This window comes from Anopheles stephensi, chromosome 3, assembly GCF_013141755.1.
Source record: "Anopheles stephensi strain Indian chromosome 3, UCI_ANSTEP_V1.0, whole genome shotgun sequence".
Lineage (NCBI taxonomy): Eukaryota > Metazoa > Arthropoda > Insecta > Diptera > Culicidae > Anopheles > Anopheles stephensi.
This window is the reverse complement of record NC_050203.1, coordinates 87,457,935-87,478,686: the sequence shown is the minus strand read 5'-3', so window position 1 is coordinate 87,478,686 and position 20,752 is coordinate 87,457,935. Positions and strand designations below refer to the sequence as shown.

The window sequence follows — 20,752 nt, the reverse complement described above, 5'->3', positions numbered from 1 at the left end:
ATTTGTTTAATTTATTTTAAACAGTGCTACGAGTTCCAGCTTAAAAAGTTCAAATTATTTTCCTTTTCCGCTACAAAAAAGCATCCTTATTTCCTTTTCGCAATCTTTAGTAATAAATATGTATCCTTGTTAAAGGATATATTATTTAATTTGTAAGGATATTTATTATTATATGTATCATATTTGTAAGTAAATTCTTCAGATTTAATTTGACATATTCGACAGCTTTCGAAGATGCGCATTAAAAGAAACATCGGACTAGTCGTCAAGCATTGTTGTACCTTTCCTGCACCGCACCAGTGCTGGTTAGCATTAAGCAGTGCATACATTTTTGCAATTTTTTAAGATTTATGGATTATTGGACATTCAATTTAATTGAGCAACAACTGAGTGAAAAATAATATGTACATTCGAGGAATGTTTTTGCTGCCAAAACGTGTTCCCTAAATTTTCAATACTGTTCAAAGAATATACGATTGATTTACGATTTTACCTGATTCTCAAACAAGCTTGTTCAATCTTGCGGTAATATTTGTAATGCCCAGATCGAAATTATGCATATAAATGCAATGATAATCGCACACACATTTTCATCATCTGTGAACAATAAAACATGGGGTGGCCCGGTAGTATAGGCGATACAGCAGAGCCAGGATTCAAATCCCATCCGGATCGTTTCCCCGTAGGGAGGACTGACTATCGAACTACGTGGTAGCTTAAGTCTAGTAAACCAGAAATGGCAGGCATGACCTCAAAGGTCGTTATGCCATTAAGAGAGAGAGAGAGAGAGAGAGAGAGAGAGAGGGGGAGAGAGAACAACATATGGAATTTCTTTCACAACAAGAACAAATAATATTCCGCATATTCTAAATCTTTCAATTCAAAATGCTTTACAGGTACTATATATACATATATATTTGCTACATTTTTGGTGCCTTTATAATATTGAGCTGTAACGAATGAGCTCTGTTCCTGAGACATCCTCAAGGGCTAACAACCAATCAACCAACTTGGTCCTGGCTTGGTCGGCAGGAGCCATAGTCACCATAGGACTTGCTAACTGGTCCAATCCTTTGATACCTTAGTTCGTCAGGCCACCAATCCATCCATCACCAGGACGCCCGATCCATGGCTCCATCCTATGTGCAACAGGGTAAGCAGGGATGCTTTTCGTTTGGTACAACAAAAAATCGCAAATCCGCAAAGAATACTCACCTGGTAATCCGTCATCACGTGTCCATTTCATCATATTCTTCCGATGTGCGCCACCGTTTATTATCCCTCTCCCTTTCCCTCACAGACTGCCCATAAGCCAGAGAGAATCCATAAGCCACCCTCTGGTTACAAAACGGTAAGGGCGTCTGGTTCTTAATTCGAGGACATACAGGGGAAAATTGTAGTCAGCAAGATATCTTGCATGTTGCGTCCCTTTGTGAGATCTTGTGGATCTGTTGTTCTTTCACACAAACACACGAATAAAATGTCTTTGCTAGGATCTTCCTCACGACTTGTGAAATTTCGTGAGTGAGCTGAAGGTTTTCTTTCTCCGTGTGACGCGTGACACGATTTCACTATTTTCTTCAAAAACACCACAAACCCCCCTCGGATGCTAGTTAATACAGGTTTATTTTGTGGTTTGTAGCACATAGCACAGTTCATATGTTGTGTATTGATATACAGTTATGCAAATCCGGACCTCTTAACAATAAGCTTTTTTTTCCTTTCTCTAATAATTTAGAAGCCAAATCAATCCTTTTTGCCAACAAATCTAACAGTCGTTCACTTAAGGGACAAGTGGATACGGAGTGGATCGACTCGGAACCATAAATAAAAGTGTCGATAATAAATAAAATAAAAATTAAAACTAAAATAAAATCCAGCTTCACCATGTCCATGGTTTAAATGCAAATCTTGCCGTCTAATTACACCGTTTCTTTTTTTTTTCTATACAACTCGAATGTGAGCAGCGAGCAATCAATGCATCTCTCCACGTGTTTCCCTATACCTTAACACAAATAAAGACGCTAATCACTCGCGTCCTCATTATTATGATTTTCTCTCGCCACGTGTCTATCTTACCGAACCGTGCTGTCCATAGTCGGGTTTGCCTAATTCAAATTTGGCTTGCTACCAGTCGGTTGACACAGTCTGTTGTTTGCCTAGTACACAAGTAGAAATATGCGACTTGTTGCGAAATAAGTGAAATGTGTAATAAGTTCATCTTTCCAATCAAATATTTGTGTGTGTGTGTTTTTTTTTTTTGTTCATTTTTGCAAAAAGCTTTACTTTTTAAGGTGATTGTTGTTTGTTTAATGATTATACTTGTCGGCTTCGGCTGCCCGATATCGCCTAATGGTCTATAAAAAACGGCTCCTCCGTAGCTCCTAATATGATACACAATCCATAGTCGGTATGCTCGGCCCGATATCCTGTAATGAGAGGGGGGTTTAGCTAGTTGGACGAACCTAGTCGAAATCATGTTGCTGCTACTGGGTCTCCTCGATCAAGAACTGCATGCATAGAGCTGAGATCGCATGAAGTGGCTTTGCCGAATGTGACGACGCTACCCGGCTTGCCGAACCCCGTCCGTAGTGCCTTACACGCTAAGCTCTCTGACCTTATTCGATTTAGGGGCACGTGTCGGGCCGTGCAAGCTTATCAATGACTTTGAATGCAAAGTGACACAAGTTTCGATTTAGTAGTGTGAAGGATGCGGTTTCAAACGATCGGTTCAATACACTGTAGTCTATCACTGTCTAGCTGCTGCTCTCTCCACCGTTTTTTCCGTGCTTTGGCGGCTCCATGGCATGCACCTGCTTACAATGTGACGGTGCTGCTTACTGAAATATGTATGTTCGCCCCCGTTGGCTGACGCCTTTGCCCTAATCGGTTCGCCCGCTAATGCATTATCGTGTCACGGCTAATTGGGGTGAGATGCTGGAATCTTGCAGATTTAGTTTAATTGCACATGTGTTACGCGGTACCAGTACGATAGTGGTGTTTTGAAAAATGTGTGTGTGGGTTTTTGTAATGGATTAGCGATAATTTGAACTATGTGGCACTGGTATATAGTACGGAGTTTTTATAGTAATTCGAACGGTCCTGCAGCGGTCCTTTCACCTCCCCGTCGGTCGCCTGCTGCCGTGCCTTTCGCTCCAGCTCCAGCTCCTGGGCGAGGGATTCTGAAAAAAAAGGCAAAAGCATAGAAATCATCATAAAAACCACACGCACACACATTCGCGCGCGCATTACGCATCAAATCAAAAACCTTGAAAGACATGAGGAATCATAGCCTGCTGCCGTCGTCATCGTAGAACAACGCTATGCAAACACGTAGTCACGAGCAAAAAAGCAAGCGAACAATGTACTCTGGTGAAATTAGTTTTTCATCCCAGTCTGTACATTAAATTTCCACCACCAACAACAAAAACCAAAAAAAAACCCATGCATTGCCGTCGGGCACGTCCCAGTGCAACTATGAAGGAATGTATCGCTTCACTTCCTAAAACGCTTCTGCGACGATTATCGCCTAGAGAATTAAACTGATTTGCCGGCTGTTTCCAGTGTGTGGGTGTGTGTGTGTGTGTGTGTGGGAGGGTGCCCACCCACCGCACCAACCATGACGACATTGTGCAGAAAATCCCGTTGTAAATCCGGAAATAAGCTACTCGGTTGCGGCAGGTGATAGCTCCCCTAGCGCACGTCTCCGGGAAAAGCCGGGAAAGCATAACAGTGCGACAAACAAAAGCCATATCCCGTGGCAAGTATTAAGAAATTAAAAAACGAAAAAGCAGGCCCAAACCTAACCTTAAGCGTCCCAGCAGTGCACGTGAAACTGTGCCACACAACAAAAAAAAAAAACCGGCAGATATCGCGTCACCTTCGTCACTCGAGGCATTCAGATAGTGGTGAAGGTAATAATATGAAGAAGAAAAAAAATCTCCCAAACAATTGCTCTCCAAGAAAGCGGCCAGGACACCTTGACAATCAGCAGCAGCAGCAGCAGAAGAAGCAGTGCAAGTGTATCAACTCGGTACTCGCGTGATGATGGGGCCAGTCACCCATTTTGCTGACTGCGCTGCCACCCGAAGTAAATGGATCATCTCGTAGCCTAGCGTGAAATTGAATCAACGTTCCTGTTTTTTTGCTTTGCTGTTTATGATGTCTCACTTGCGATATCATAGCCTACTTTGCCTGCTTCGTTCCCCGTCAACACCATCTCCCCCGGGTGGGGTGGATGGGCGAAGAGGGCCGTTGTTTGGCATGAAACGTCAAAAGTAAAAAGAATTTCGGCGTTTTTCTTTTGCCAGGGGTTTTTTCTTCCTTCTAGGATGCTGGTGAACCGCCACAGATACCTCCATATCTTGCGCCAAGGGCCTTTCCTTCACGGTTGTTTCCATTGCTTTTCTGCTGGCTAAGCCTTGCGGCAGGCGCCGCATGTGATTTTCGGATTTTTTAACTTATCCACGGAAAATAAAAAAGGATACAGAGCGAGAGAGAGAGTGCGAGAGACTGTACTTAGAAATGCATGAATTTACTGCGTACTCAGGGCAGCAGCTTTTCACTTCGCTAACCCTCCTTGGTACTTTGGCCAACGTTCTTTCCCTTCTCGATTTGTACCACGCAGAAATTATTTGCCGAAAGCGAACCATTTTCCCTCCCTCCCTCCCTCCCTCCCTCCTCCCGGCCCGGCCACACAACCCATACCTGGCCAGATCTCCCTTTTCTTCGTCATCGTCAACCATAACCATTATCTGAATATAATAACATAACGCGGGCTCGGGCTCTTTGCACCGCACGGCAAACAGTGAGAGGTAGAGCACGAGAAGAAGAACCAGAAGAAGTAAAAAAGAATAAATTGGATTATGTTTATGAAAAACATTTAATACAAATACATCCAACACCGAGCCGAGAAAAGTAATGAAAAGGGAGAAAATGTGCGTGTACGCGAGCATGAGGAGAGAAAGCAAGCATCCTTCTTGATGTAGCAGCAGCAATACTTGTTTCTACAAAAGTCACAAAAGACGCGCGGAAAGCAACATTTATGGTTGTGCATGTACTTCAAACTGATGCCCCCCCTCCCGAACAGAACCGACCAATTTACTTTGTTTTACTTTTAATATATATTTAAATTTTTCATCGACAGAAATTGTGTAGCACTGTCAAACCGTTGTTAACCTCGCCCGGTAAGTGATGGGAGGAAGAATGGAATGGAGTGGGGAGAGGGGAGGCGGGGGGGGGGGGGTAAATGGCCGGGAGCTGAAAGGAAAACGCTACTACAAGCTCCACTTTACCGGAACCACGAGAAGCGACGAGAGCCGCAACGACAACGACCACCAGCCACGGTGAAAGTGGAAGCACATTTCGCTCGAAAACCGATTAGTGCCCCGCTGGAAAACCTTCCCGAAGAGTTGGTGTCTCCCCTCGTCGACCGTGGAAATGGCAACGAAATAAAATAAATAGATTGATGTAAAATTGCAAAATGATTATGAAAATGGATCTAACTTCGTTACGGCGTTACGATTGACATCATTATTGTCATCATTTGTATCGAAGCACAGCCTCCATCAGCCGCCGTGGCATGGGATGGCTTTGCCGCGTTGCTTCTTTTTGTCTTTCGCCCTCTCAGCATCGTAAAGGGCCACTTTACGCTGCGCCCTACGTCCTCCGTCGGCCAACGAACGACAACAACCAAAAAAACAGCCCTGTTTGCTTTAGAGCATCGCGGAGTATCGCGAGAGGTTGGCAAACACCAATTGCACGGTTCGACGATTTTCAATAGCGCTGATAATGCAATTTGGGGAAATTTTATGAATGCATGACCCATTTGCATATCGAATGTCGCTCATCGTTTGTTGTCTATAATTCAAATTCGCCTAACCAGACCCCTTCGGTTTCTCACCCTGAGCACTTACCGGAATAATTCTGCCAGAAGGCCCCGGAAGCCATGATGTCGAGGCCGGAATAGTTCCACGATTTACCTTCGCTGATCGGCGGCTGGGAAGGTGACACTTCCTGGCTCGGACGTGACGATGTCGAATGGTTGGGCGCGGGACTTTCCTCCTTCGAGTACCGCTCGGACGAAGATGCGCGTCGCTCGCGTTCGGACTCGACCCGATGTCTATCGCCGCGCAAGGACTCGTCGATAACGCCCCGGTCGCGGTTCCGTTCCGATGCCGACCCCGATTGCTGATGATGGTGATGCTCTCGCTCACGTTCCTGTCCTTTATCACGTTGTTCCCGGCGATCCCGGTCACGCTCGCGCTCCTTGTCCCGGTCCTTCTCACGCTCCGAGTCACGCTCGCGCTCCTTCTCGCGCTGCTGCTGATCGCTGCTGATGTTGTCTTCAGGAACCAGAATCCACATAGCAAACAGCAAAAAGAAAAAAACAAGCTCATCATTACACACCCGTATCACATCTCCGGGTGTCAGTATCAGAGAGCCTGTACTGACTCAAGTGCAATCCTTGAGCGTCTCCAGCATCCGGCTTACCCGCAATGATTCGCAACGCTTCGGCTGGTGCGCCGGATGCCTTGATGATGTCCTCTAGCTGCACACGCCGCTTCCGCTCACCGTCCAGCCGCTCCTGTATCTGGATACGCAATCGGCGCTCCTTCTTGAATCGCTTTTGGTAGAGTGCTGTGGGAAAGAGCAAAAAAAAGCACCGAAGATAAAGTATTACCCCTCAGCCGCGTCAATTTGAATAGGATTCTAGCTAAGACTAAATTACGTGATTTATGATGCTAAATCGTTGACGAATTTCATCAATCATTTTTAGGACGAAATACAACAAAAAAGGGTTTGGCTCACAAGATAAGGGAGCGATGAAGCGATGAAGCAAAACAAAACGGGCAGGAAAACCGCTTGAACGCTTGATTTTCCAAACTTCGGCGAAACAATTTAAACAAACCACTCTCGAACGTTATAATCTACCCGGCTCGATCATCGAAACTGCATCGGCAAAAGGAAACGGATTGAGCATCACAACACACACACACAGCCCTTTAAGCGGGTAACACTACATTGATGCATTCGCGCGTCCAATCGCGCTGTGTCCTACCTCGTAATCGCTTTTCATCGGCCAACTGACGCTCGAACGAGTCCTTCACTTCGCGCTCTCTGATTACGTCCATCTTCAGCTCGGCTATCGCCAATCAATATGTAAAGGGAGGAAAAAACACATTTGGGGGAGAAATAAAAAACATAATTAAAACTCCACTCATAACTGTCCTCACGGTGTTTGGTGGACCGATTTTCGCCCAGGCCCACGACGGTAAGATCAGCCGATCTTGCTCCGCAGCATCGGGACCAACTGCAGCCCAGGCAAGGCCATCATCGATCTAATCAATTCATCCGTTTATCCATCCATCCATCCATCCGTCCATCCATCCGTCCGTCCATCCAGTGGCTGGTTGCTCATCTGTGGCACCCCCCTTATTTCGTTTCTTTTAAATCAAATTCATACTAATCGGAATCATATCGATCATCGCGCAAGAAATGCCTGCCTGAGAACTTTCATTCCCAATTTGCCGAAAATGAACCGCAAAGTATAATCGAAAAGTATACGCTGCTGCAGGGAAAATGATAGGTTAATTCGCATAAACATTGCTTTTTACGATAAAACAACTGACAAAGATCATTATTAGTGAATCAAACCCTCTCCTCTGCTCCACCGAGGTGGGGAGATACGTTTGCAAGATTCCAAGATTCATCCGAAAGGAATAAAAATAATAAATTGATGTATTTTCAAAAACGACCACTTATGCTTATGCTCCGACCCCGGACCAAGGAATTCATCATTTGACGGTCTCGGAAACCGGTGTCGCCACCGGAGACTAAGGGGAAAATGGAATAGGTATAATAAACGCGCGCAAAAAAAAGCAGTGGAATTGAAATCAAACATGTGAGCCAGTCGATCTGCTTCAACTCGGAAGAATGCACCGAGCAAACCCTCCATCCCCCATCAGCCGCTGAGCAGCCGACGAGCGGGGACTCTCTGCCGGCTCTGGAGCACCGAATAAACGGGTCTCCCGACGAAAAAAAAAGCAAAGGCGCAAAATCGATAACAATTATCTTTAATTATGGACCTATAAAGTGAAATCGTTTATCTACATTCATATTAGGGCAACGGCGCATGAGTTGTTGATCGATTGGCTGCGAACGGTCGGTGGAGGGAGAGATCGCAGGACAGGAAGGGGCACACCCCAAGGACCCTGTAGCAGTGTTAGTGTTGCGGAATCGGAAAAATTTACAAGCCCGGCCCACATCCCCATCGCCGAAATCGTTCCTCACTACGCACTAAGCCTCCGATGTTCCGATTTATCTCGATCTTGGTCCATCCTCTGGCGGACATCGAGCCCAGCCCAGCACGATCGATCGTTTCGGACGGATCGATGGATGGACTCACTTGTCGCATTTGGCAGGAGTCGGCGTGTTGTGCGCATTGCTCCGAGTGTAATTCCGATTTTGACAAAATTACCTTTTTCGTAGGACGTCTGACGCTCCTGCTGTCTGGCATTGTCGGCGGCCACCTTCAGCAGCCCCTGGATGTTTCGCAGTAGCGTCTCGGTGGATGATATGTTCGGGTCCTGACCGGTTGGCACAGCGCCAACAGCAACGCTGGCCGCCAAGCTCGAGTAATTCAACGCTTGCTGCCGATGAGCCTCGATCTCCTGCGGAATCGGCATGACGGCTGGCACCGGCGAATGGATGTCCCGCTCACAGTCGCTGATGTCTGTGTCGAGTGGCAGGCAAAGGACGGAAATCGGGCTGTGAAATTTTGCTGCTTTGTGCAGAATTGCCACGGAAGGGTGGACAGTAGACCTACCTTCGTCCTTATCGTTCGGTTCTTCCGTGTCGGATATGTTGGCCTCACTCATATTCTCGTCCTCTTCGTGCACGGACGGTTCCGGTGAGATCGGGTTGCTTCGTTCACTTTGGGGTCCGCTGCCACCGCCAGCTGCTCCACCACCGCTCCCGGCGCCACCACCACCGCCATGCTCCCCTACACCTGACTTGGACAGGTTCAGGGCTGGGCTTTGACCGTTCGGAGAGTCTGTGAGCGGAAGACCTGTGCAGCAGAGCAAAAGCAGCGAGAGCATGTTACAGGGTTTGCCACACGTGGCGAGCTGCTCCGGACCATTCTCACTTACCACTGCCTTGTGAGCTCAGATCTCGCGGTTTGTGGTCAACGTTTGGTGTCCTGTCATCGGCCCGCTCCTCCCGCAGTCTAAGCTCACGCGATCAGTAACGCCACCATGAAGACGAAGGTTTTGCGAATGCGGCCACAGAAAAAAGAATGCAACGACACACACGTATTTCAAAACATAAATTAAAGGCACACCACTCTCATTCTCTTTTTTCCTCTTTCTCTCTCTCTCTCTCTCCCTTTGTTCAGTCTACTACGATCGATTTGTAAACTAAGACAAGCGGCACGAGAAAACATTAACATTGTTTATTTTTTTCGACCCCTTTTGCATGAAAGTGATCCCCGATCAATTATCGTCTCCCAGCGTCCGCGGCCGCCCCTGGCCGTCCCACGTTCCTGCCCATTGGAACGGTTGCGCGTTTGATGCATGCTCGCTTCATGTACTCACCTTTCCAGATGCTTCACAATGTCCTCGTAAGCGGCTCTGCAATTTTCCCAAATGCCCGTGTGATGCGACCTGCGAATGAGCAACTGACTGGGTTCATGGGCCTTCGAGGATATGTACGACACAACACACCTTGCAATCGCCTCCATGCCGGGGATGTTCTGGCCTTTAATGATGGATCCGTCGGGTCGCTGCATACCGTGTGGGTTAACGCCAGGACTCATCAGCGGGTGACCACCGGTCGCCGGATGTGGGTTCATCTGCATGAACGGTATGTGATTCAGGTGCGTCGGGGGTGCATTGTAGCCATTCGCCAGCAGCGGGGATTTATCCAGACGGGGCAGATCTAGAACGATGGTCACCGGACAGTTTCGAACTTACATTAGCTTTTATGTGCTAACGGTGGTCAACCGTGGGCGACATCACATTTCTTCCAAATCGATGGAATGCTCGCTGTAGTTATTCTTCTATCAAGTACATCCAAGTACTGCAAGCCACCAGTCCTGGCATTTAATCGGCCTTTGCCTGCAAATCGGCGAATTGTTTCATTTATTGATACCCCTTACGTCCATCACCTCACTTGCCATCCTCTTCTACCGACGGCCGGACATATCTGGCTTGAGCATAGTTCCTCACGCTTCGGCCGATGATGGAGCATTTCATGTATAATCATTTTAAACGTTTCCAGCTGTTATTTATTATTATGTATTCCTTTTGCTGCTGCATCTGCATTCAGCTCGACACAAACGCAACGCGCAACGGTGTGTACGTCTGGTCCCGTCCCTGTCTGGCCAGAGCTCCCCAAATAACCGAGACTCTCTAATGTCTTCCAGGCTCTGTTCGCAATACGTTCGATCGCCCGGCTACGGACTTTTCTGATCCATATGAGTCTCGGCTGGAATGCGTCTGGCTTGATCGGATCGTTGTAGAAGCCGTAAATCTATTAACATAAATATTTTTCATCGGCTAAAATAATAGGTGATAGCGTTGCACGCTCGCCAGCACCGTATTCTTCGGGACAATTATGAGCGATTCGATGCTGTTTTTTTGTGTGTGTTTCGTTGCTGTTGTTGCACTACATCGCCCAGAAACGGCCGCTCAAAAATGTGATACTTAGACGCAGTTTTTGATTATGCAAATTATAAGTATGCCAAGCATGAATAAAATATGCGTATTGCAGGTTGGGCAGCGTTTAGCAACACCGCACATATGTCACGTGATACAGGCTTGATGCCGTCAGCCAAGATTACTCTCTAAGCGGTATTGCTCCGTACCTTATTATAGCGATTGATGAACCACCATAATCATAGTCTGTTATTACCAAAACATCCATCGCCGGCCGAGTTTAGCTATTTTACACAGAATTCAAAGATAAATTACACCGAATCAACCATCTAACAAAAGGTATACTGCCATCCGGCTGGAACTCCGACATAGAAAGAATAACTTGGTGTGCGTTAAAAGGTAAAGAACGCTTGGTCTTTCCTTCAGTACTTGTTTTAACCACAATTCCCAAAAAAAAAATATTAATTGTGCTGTATGACCATTGATAGATGGGTTGCAGATGGAGGCAATTAATTGTATTAAAACATCCACCGAACATGTTGAATGTGGCGGGGAAGTTCGTGAATATCTCAATCGTATGACTTTATTCTACTTTTTCCGAAACAAAACCAAATCAAATAGAGTATTTTTTTTAGGGACAGGCCGTTTCTTACCATTAAGATGTCCGTTCTCGTACACAAACTCTCCATTGTCTAAGCGATGCTTCTTCAGCTGGGCATGGTGCGGCATGTGCGACGTGGGCATAGAAAGTCCTACCGGGCCTCGCTTCGGCGGTCTGCCGGGCCTGGAACTGTGCGATAGCAGAGAGTTACTGGAGTTAAGACTGGGAGATGGTTAGTAAAACATTAGACTCGCTTTGTTGATTTATGTTGCGTAGTGCAGAAAGAAGAAAGATATTCTAAATCCTAACAAAAGATAATTTTAGCGCAAGCGTTCGCAATTTTTTGTTTGTCCGCAGCGCGCAAACGCTTTGTGTGATCCCGCCTAATCCCGCAGGCTCATCTAACGTAACAACTGTTCTATTGTGCACCTCGAAATAGCGCCCTAACCGAACCTATTGCTTCCTTCCGTTTGCCAATTGTTCTGAGGTAAGATGTACGTTCCCCCAACAGGTAAGGATTCCGCCTGCCACAATGCAAGCTAAAAGATGCTAAGTTTAAATTAAAAAAGACGGTCCAAACACGGTTGCCCGTATGTCTGGCCGAGCATTCGAAGAAGCGTGCATTAACAACCCGGCTAAAATACCACTACTGACGATTTATGATTTTGAAAACGGCAGGCAGCGAGAGCACCAGAGTTGGAGAGCAAGTTTGAGCAAATGGTTGGGAACGATGGTACGGGAATAGCAAGTACTTGTAATTGTAGGTTGAAAATTGATTTATGCATTTTATTATCTTTATTTTTATTATGCGATTGCCCTGCCGTGGATACACATGGCCACGGAAGAAAGCCTCATCCTGCGCAAGACGCCATCAGCAGAAAGGAAACCCATTTGTAACTTATCGTATTGCAAAACCCGACCGATACCACACTCTCCGGCAGGTCCGGCGTGATTTATATAGAAGTAAAGTAAAATAATAATTATATTTTCTACAAATTAATTTTCAACCATAAATTCTCCCATTAGATCCGCGCTACCCGTGTCCGTTGCGATCATTGCGGGCTTGTTTTTTATTTCCAAATCCTTAAACTGCTGCTTCAGAAAACTCCCTGGCCGCGTACCGTACCCGACCACGGTACCGTTCATTTGCAAGTAACCACTTCTCGAGCACGAAAACAAGTGCGAACGAATTTGTGCACCTTGTGTCAGGCTCTAGGTTTTTGGCCAGTTGGTAGCTTCCGTCGTACCGAACGGGAAGCGAGTAACATGTAAGCGAAGATGCATATCCTCGAGCAGGTCGAGGATGCTCGTCCTATGAATGGATGATTCATAATTTAAAACTGGGCGAACAATTCCAACTACAGACCGAGTACCAGTGACGAGCGGAAAGTGCACAGTAGTAGATTGGACGAGCCGCTTGACGAACCGCCAGTGAAGTGCATCGTGTTACCGCATAAGTAACGCATGTTTTAAAAATTGCACCTGTCGGCAAACGCAATCCGTCACCCTGTTTCAACGTCTTGAACGTACTAGTACTATTCGCCGCATTCGTCGTAAGCGAGGCTCTTTTTCTGCCCGTTGGCTAGCTTGTTCTGTATGCTACATCTAGAGAATTTTGTTTCAGTGGCACATATGGAAGGCATACCTCTCAGGTGGCTTTATGGACAAGCATCTGAAATTAAAAAAAAGAGAGAAATCATCCATTCATTGAGTGAGCAGTTCGAAAAACGATCAACAAACAAACTAGCTAGGGGGTTTGTTAAACAAAGGATAAACGAAACACATTCTTAACAACGAAATCACATCGATATAAAAACGGAAGAGCACACGACCACAGACATCATTTTGTTAGTAAGTCTAGCAAACATTCAAATGCACAACACACATACAAACACATCGCACGGTAAGGTAAGTAAGTAAGGCACACACGGGCTGGTGTTTGTCAGGCAAATGTCAATCGCCAACATGAGGCTCATAACTGCAAATCAATAGGAGTCGGTAAGCAAACAGCGACAGACAAGGCGGACGGAACAGACACAGGTGATGTTTTAACTGAACGATCAGCCACCCCTAGTCAAACGCCACTTCCTTTGCTTTCATCAGTCGAACCAATCATCAGTCCCTGGCTGCAGAAAGGCCGGGAATTGCATAAGGTGTAAAACCGCAGCGCTTTGCGGCAGTGCGGTCGCGCTAGCGGTTGCATAGCCCGTGAAGCGCCAAACTCAGAAGCCTGCCGCGCGATATTTCTTCTTATCTGCCGAGATCCGATTACACACACACACACATACACACAAATGGATTCTTCTGCCGTCCCAACTTCGTTCGCTCGTGTCGTCCTTATAGCATCGCTCTCCCCAAACTTTCCGTTTTCCTCCCATTTCTTTCGCCCTTCATCCCTTCGCCAACGCTAACACCTTCCAGCCTGGTCCTGGTTTCTGGCCGTCCCCCTTTGCCAGAACCAGAAATGGACCAGCAAACAGGTTATGGACAAACTGTTGTTCAACATCAATTCGCAATAAAACACGCCAGAAAGGAAACACGAGGGAGCGGAGGACGACGACGACGACGACGACGACGAAAACAATGATGACTGCTCCGTAATGTTAAACGATTCTTTGTCAGGTCCAAACCATTCATAGCACGACATCACCGTGATTTTTTCCCTCTCTGCTCGGCATGGGCAAATGCTGCCCTGCTTTCCACGCTCGTTCAGTTCCGGGCTCGTACAAGATCATCGTCACCCTTCCGTAGCGTAATAGAATTAGCTTCTAATGCTTTCGCGCTCGTGAAAAAGGACGGCCAAAAGCACATAAAAGACATCTGAATCTGCCACCCCCTATAGTCGACATCCTATCCGTGCCCTTCATTAGGGTTTGTGGTTGCGAGAGTCCCGTCTTGAATCACATCACAAGAGTTCCAGAGACACCTCACGAATCACGTGTTATTGCTGTTGTTTGATGTTTGTTTTGCTTTGTTTCCAATTTGATGATTTTCTTTTTGGAAACTATTTATTAAACAGTTTGTCGAATGCTTCCTTCTTTTGCCTCAATTCCTGACACACTACATTGAATATCTGGAGGAAGCCACCGTCCGCAACTGCATGACGTAATGATGTGGAACTGGACCTCATTTTCATACACCGTGCCGTGTTCCTGGACTGCTATGCTACTGACCACTGCATGCCTCACACGGCATATGCATGTAAGCCAGCTTAGTTTTTGCTGTTATTAGATGTAATTTAATTCCATATCAATTGAAATAAATTTCAGTTTTGCCTACTACACCTCATTTTCGCTCCAGCTAGCCAACAGCTCGCGCCACCACTATCCGTTCGGAATGGGGACGTCTCAATGCATCATAAATATGAAACTGGGTGCAATTTTAACATTACGTCCTACATGGCTTTTTTGTGTAACAATTTTATGTGCCCCGATCGGCCCGTATCTCAAAAACCTGGAGTTAGGAATATATTATTTGACCAATTATGCAACGAATTCGCAATGAAGCACGTCAAGCGCAACGTGTACCGTGGCGGATGGAAAGGTGTGTTAGCATGAAGAAAAGGCATTAAATGTAGCGTTTGCCAACGCTGGCAACACTCATTTTGCACACAACAGAACAATTAATGTTAAATTTCTTCTGCGCCTGGCTCGATGCGGACTCGAGCCACATGTTGTGCATATTATATTGCTCTGCTCCAAGCCCCAAGCCCAAAATCCCCTTGTTACGAACCATTTGCAGAACCTTTTTCTCAGCCTTGCATACGGCTGCTGAATTACGTCCTAGATTAATTGAGGTAATATAATAAAGGAAACTCACCAATCATGTCTGGCATGCCTACGGTTGCCATCAACTAGACCAGCCAATGAACAGATTGGACGGGGCAGAGCAATAGCGTAGCGGAACCCAAATAACACCTTATCATGTCGGACATTATAAGCAGCGAATTTTAATATGATTCGTCTGCGATAAGGTCATACGCTCTGAGTATGTTAACTACAGCCAACCGTGTGTGTGTGTGGGTCGTATTTAAAATACTTATAGCGACATTCTTATTCCCCACAATGCCTGGACCGCAAATTACTATACATGTACCTGTACGCATTATACAATCCAGGATAACGCTTTACAGTCACTTCTCGACTTGCGCGGATAATGGGGCGCGGAGAAAGAATACCGCTTGACACATCGTTTATACTTGGCATTAAGAGATCGTATCCTAATTTAGGCGTTTCAAGGAGCATTCAACTATGCAATTTGACCGAAAAACTATTCCACTTGTCGTGTGATATTCACACTCACTTCAATATCCCCAAAATTGTTACCGATGCACAAAGCAGATTTTTAGGGGTTTTTTTTTTAACTCAAGATTCAAATCCACATAAACAACTCTGAATACTGTCGGATTAGAAAATCCCCCAAATCTGCGTAACTCGGAAACAGACTGTACATTATGTTCTTTTATGGCACTTTGCACCTTGTTGTTGCCGTTGCGGGCATGTTGTTGCTTCTGTTTATTATTGTTAGTAATTTTTTTATTGCCAACTGCTGCTCAATGCCGGTGATTGAACATTTTCCAATTTCACACCGTTTGCTTAACCCGTCCGCCACTTTCTTCCACGCAAACCGGTCACGGTATTCAAATCTCGGTGCTGCGGCACAATGTATCACACTTTACGCACAAAGACGGCACCTCGGCCTAACGACGAGACGAGGCAATTAACTATCCATCGACGCCACAAATATCCATTACGATTCGTCGAACTTAGGATCATTAAAATAAGGCATTCCGATGCAGCTCGAAACCCTGCCGAATGTTGCATGAAGGCGGCATGCTGGCGGTGCGGCAAATCCTGGCCAGGGCCAGGGAACCGAACCGGGGCCCCGTTTTGGTGCTCAAAATCACTGATTACCATTTCTTGCCCGCGCTTCGCGAGCGCCGTCTACGGTAGTGACTCGGTTTAATTACAATCCGAACCTTTTAAATTAACTGGAACTAATGCCTAAATTTGAAGCGAAGATTTCAATCAGCACTGTTATTGCTCACGGGAAGCGGAGTTTACTCTTTTTTCCCTTCAGATTTACGACTGACAGTAGTCGTAATTTAGGAATGGTGGCCGTTCATTACAGTGTCGATTCAGAAGAAAATCCATCAATCATATCTTCTGTTTCTTAACGCAGGTTAAGGATAATTACACAATGTATGCTAGGTGAGCTCTCAAGTCTTTCTCCTTCGCTCGCCGTACCGCGGCCGGCTAGGCACTCACATCTTGCAACGTTGCGATTCGTGTGTACCTACGCGTTCCGACTGCTCTACAACATTATCGCTTCCACATCATGGTCTCCACATCATCTGCTTGCTAGCGACCCACGTTCGGAGGCTGTTGATTTGCCACTGCAGCATACGAGCGAGCTGTACTCCACATCCTGCCCGAGTGCGTCGTAACGGGTTACCTTTTACAATTCGATATCGGTTACCTTCGTCCGATGCGAATTAACCGCATTGCCACACTCCCTATCCACGCCGGCTAGCTATAGGGAAGGCAGCTACCCATTTCCCTGGCACGATGCACGGTTTGCGGCTACCGCAGCATCGATCACGACTCTGTTGCTTTCCGTTTGCTCGTGTTGTGAATGTGATCAATCGGAGCATCGATCGCCGTTTCCGTTTGCTGTTCCTCGACCGATCGCCCCCAAGGCGTTGATTGCGATCCTTACGTTGTCGTCATTTTCGTCACAATTACCTATGTGCAACGCCGGGTTACAGGCCCTTCAGGATCCTGCAAGACAGTGCCAGTGGTGGAGGTAGCAGATTCCATTCCATTCCAGCTCACTCGCCTGGGATGCACTATCATCACCAACGAACATTCAACCCAACTGCGGTGCGGTGCTGTGCCCAACGCTCCCAACGAGCCTAAGCTAGCGCGACTATGAAAAAGGGTTACACGGGCCGTCGGGCAGAAGAGCGGTCTACAGGCGCAGTTTTCGGTGTTACTTGGCCGTACAGTGCAGAAGTGTGATGCAGTTACGAAAATTGTAACCAAAAGTATAAAAAAGGAGTAGTGTGCATAGGATTCGGTTCCCGCCACCTCGCCGAGACCGCAAACTATTTTGAGGTTTTCAATCGGTTCCCAACATGCAACCGTTTTCCTCTTCCCTTGGTTACAGCGCACGGAACGCGGCACACCCAGTGGGAAGCAACTGGTTCCGATCGTTTCCTGCGGTGCACAAACAAGGGATTAAAAGATAGAAGATTTTGCGCTTCAATGATTTTCACCTTCCATGGGCATAATAGATATCAGCTCTTTTTTTTTTTTTTTTTTGTAGGTTCACATTTTCTATTCACGACAGATGCCAATGAGGGCCAATGAAACTTGAAAAACGGTCAACGCAACATACACAGTTGCAATTTTAATCTTATTTGGTTTACGAACGATGTTTTGTAATATGTTTAACATCTCTTCACAGATCTATCCGATAATAGATTAGAGTATAATATTTTGACCATTCTTCTCAAAAACTGTCTACTTTCGGTTCGTCAAATGGAACCTAATTTAAAAAATATTTTAGTTGTTGACTAATGTTTTTCAAGGAAAAGCTTAAGTAGAATTGAGTACAAAATAGCATATAATACTTTCTTGCCTTATTTTTCTTTGAAATTAAATATTTCCTTTAAGTAAACATAATAATCCGAAAACCATCTTTGTTATTATCCCAAGCAAAAGTGTTTGAAAGAAGACGTTTTCATTACTTGATCCCACAAAATATCCGTATTGAAGATAATACGTCTTCATGTATCATTAACACAACTCCTACTAATTTTGAGACTTTTTTTAAGCTTCACATTTAGCATGCACAAAAAGAAAAATCCACAAATTACACTAATGTTTTACTACACTCAAAAAAAATTTAAGTTCCATGCAGATATGGGCTATTACGATCATTGCGACAGCCGTTCAAAAACTGATCTAGTTGCTTTTCTTTTGCTATTTTAATTGCATATTCCCATCAACACAGCAATCACACACACTAAACGTTGACTCAAGACATGCTTCTTGCAGCGCTTGATCGTAGCTATACTATACATGTATGTGTGCATAACAAAACACTACCGATAGGGTTGGCGTCAAACACTCACCTGGCCGTGGTGCAGTCCCGGTAGAGGACGTCAAAGTCCTTGCAGGACAGCAGCTTGCAGCGGTTGACTCCGGGCTGGATGGCGCCCAGGCCGCGCAGTATTCGGACCTGCTCTACATTGCACACGAGCGGCACAATGTCGAGCCGCTTCAGCTTGGTGTAGACTGTGTGCAGGCCGCCGACGAGATGTTTCAGAAACAGCTCGAACGCCTGCGGAAGACATAGCATCGTTTCACCCTGTATCATGAAGGCGGCCACCTTCTGTCCCCGGTAGTCGACCAGCTTGCACTCGTTGGCCGTGGGATCAGAGCTGGAGATCGGCGGTGGACTGTTGTACGATCGCGGCGGCACGTGATGGTGGGCCGCGGCCATCAAGTCGAGCGGACTAGCGTGGTGCATGAAGGAGTTCAGCAGGCCCAGTCCGTGCGGTGGCAGGTGCGATAGGTTCTGCGCCATCCTGGGCGGCATCCCGACCATCCCAGCCATGCTGGTCGGCGTGGACACATGCGGAGGGCTCAGTGGGTGCGCCATGTGACCCATCATCTGGGCCTGGGCACTGACGCTCAGCGGACTAGACGAAAGTTGGCGGCCACTGTGGTGATTGCTCAGCGGCCCATTATTGCTGCCGCCACTGTGACTGTTGTGCACCGGGCTCACGGGCGTCGGTGTGCGCGTTTTGTCTAGCTGATGCTGATGGCTGCTGCTGCCATTGTGGTTGTGCTGTATTGGGGACGAAATGTGTCTGCCCCGTGAATCGTTTGACGAGGCAATGCTGTGATCGCTGGCCGTGGACGCAGTATCCATCGCGGAATCCATCACTCACCCTATCGGCAATGATCGCACACCAGCTTTGCACACCAGCAAGTACACTGATTAACTTGATTTTGTTATCACTTCAAACCAAAAACTTCACTACTCCTCAATCACACCAAACGGTCGTTATGAAATCGTCAAAACTCCCAATCAAACACCAACTCTCTCAACATCATGCTTGAACAACTCAATCACCGTGGAACGAGCGCACGAACGCGAACGGCAAATCTGCTGCACCGAGAATTTCGGAAAATTGCACACATCACCAAAATCACTAAACTGCGGCCGAAAAATTCACTCGACGCTTCACGATTGCGGTGGCACTGCCGCCAGGTTTAGACACCGTCCACTGCCAAAGTACCTTCACTGACCACACTCTCGGTAACTAATCAACGCGCGGACACACGACAGTAATCCTTGTCCCAGCCAACCAGCTCACTAACGCACGACCAAACGAACCACGCACAAACGAACGAACGTACAAGTGATCGACGGCACCCGCCAAGGCGAATTGCTTGGCGTAGCCACAACTTGTGCAGCGGACAATCTTGCGATTCCCGTTTGGATGGCTATTTTCTTGCTCTCCGCTTCTTCTCCAATTCTCGGCCCGTGGTGCTCGACGGCAGCGAAAATTACACCGACCAGCGGAGCCGGCAGCCGCAGATTTCCATCTGCAGACACAAGATTTTATTTCCCGAGAATCACACAACAAACGGCAAAACGCGCTCTCGTTACGAGTGTCTAAATCGGATTGCTATGCTGCTGCCGCTGAGCACGACCGAGAGATACACACGAATCCCCGTCGCCGCAGTCACACGAATAATAAATAACAGTTTAAAAATATATATTAAAGAACGAATCACTTAATCGTACAACATTGAAATGAAACAAAAATAGGTGGGTTGTATTTTCATTTCAACTGTATTTTCATTTCAATTCAACTTCAACTTCTCATCTGTATTTCGCTTTACATTACATATGTACAGAGCATTTCCTTTGCCGAATGCCTCACGCACACAGCCGTACCGGGCCGCTGGCGCCTGTAGCGCGAGCGAGAGCGACATTCGCTGCTGCCACGGGCCTCGTTCGCCCGGCCCGTTGGAGCGAACGGGTAAGCCGAACGGCTTCCGTCGGCATCAGCGCTGGCGGTGGAAATGAGTACGACAGCTGCACGAAGTCACGGCGAACAAATACGAATGAACGGGTATGTACCCGAGCATGGCTATGCTGGTGGTGCTTATGCTTATGCTGTGCGCCCGAAGACACGCCCCTCGACTCGAATCGAACGCGCTACCTTTTGCTCGCGCGAATTGATTGTTATTTGCATCAACTGTATGCATATTAAATGTTTATTTTGCATTATTATTCGAATCGAATTTTTATTTCATTTGTCGCTTTGTGCTAGCTACAAAATGGCACCACCAGCCTGTGCTCTGCGATCGTATTTGCGAGACCCGATCAGTCCAGTGCGATCGCCGTTCGCTTCTCATCTCCACGGCAGCACCGAGTGTTTCGCTAATGTTGTTGCGACAAATGTTCATTA

At 46.6% G+C, this 20,752-nt stretch overlaps 1 protein-coding gene across 9 annotated transcripts; it reads right to left on the bottom strand.

Annotated features, from left to right (window-relative positions):
• Positions 1 to 1,605: 1,605 nt before the first annotated feature.
• LOC118514059 (dachshund homolog 2) lies at positions 1,606 to 20,110 on the bottom strand. 9 transcript variants are annotated; one of them, XM_036060555.1, is made up of 12 exons: positions 18,398 to 20,110; positions 12,905 to 12,931; positions 11,312 to 11,481; positions 9,726 to 9,939; positions 9,597 to 9,665; positions 9,153 to 9,229; positions 8,828 to 9,070; positions 8,480 to 8,734; positions 7,061 to 7,144; positions 6,493 to 6,639; positions 5,916 to 6,344; positions 1,606 to 3,182 (listed from the first exon to the last, which is right to left on the bottom strand). In XM_036060555.1, exons 1-12 carry the CDS (start codon positions 19,210 to 19,212, stop codon positions 3,052 to 3,054), a joined length of 2,661 nt encoding a protein of 886 aa, XP_035916448.1. In that variant the 5' UTR covers positions 19,213 to 20,110; the 3' UTR covers positions 1,606 to 3,051. The 9 variants fall into 9 exon arrangements, with proteins under 9 accessions (XP_035916448.1, XP_035916450.1, XP_035916453.1 ...); XM_036060557.1 differs by having other exon boundaries at positions 11,312 to 11,469; XM_036060560.1 differs by having other exon boundaries at positions 11,312 to 11,448; positions 18,398 to 20,109.
• Positions 20,111 to 20,752: the final 642 nt, after the last annotated feature.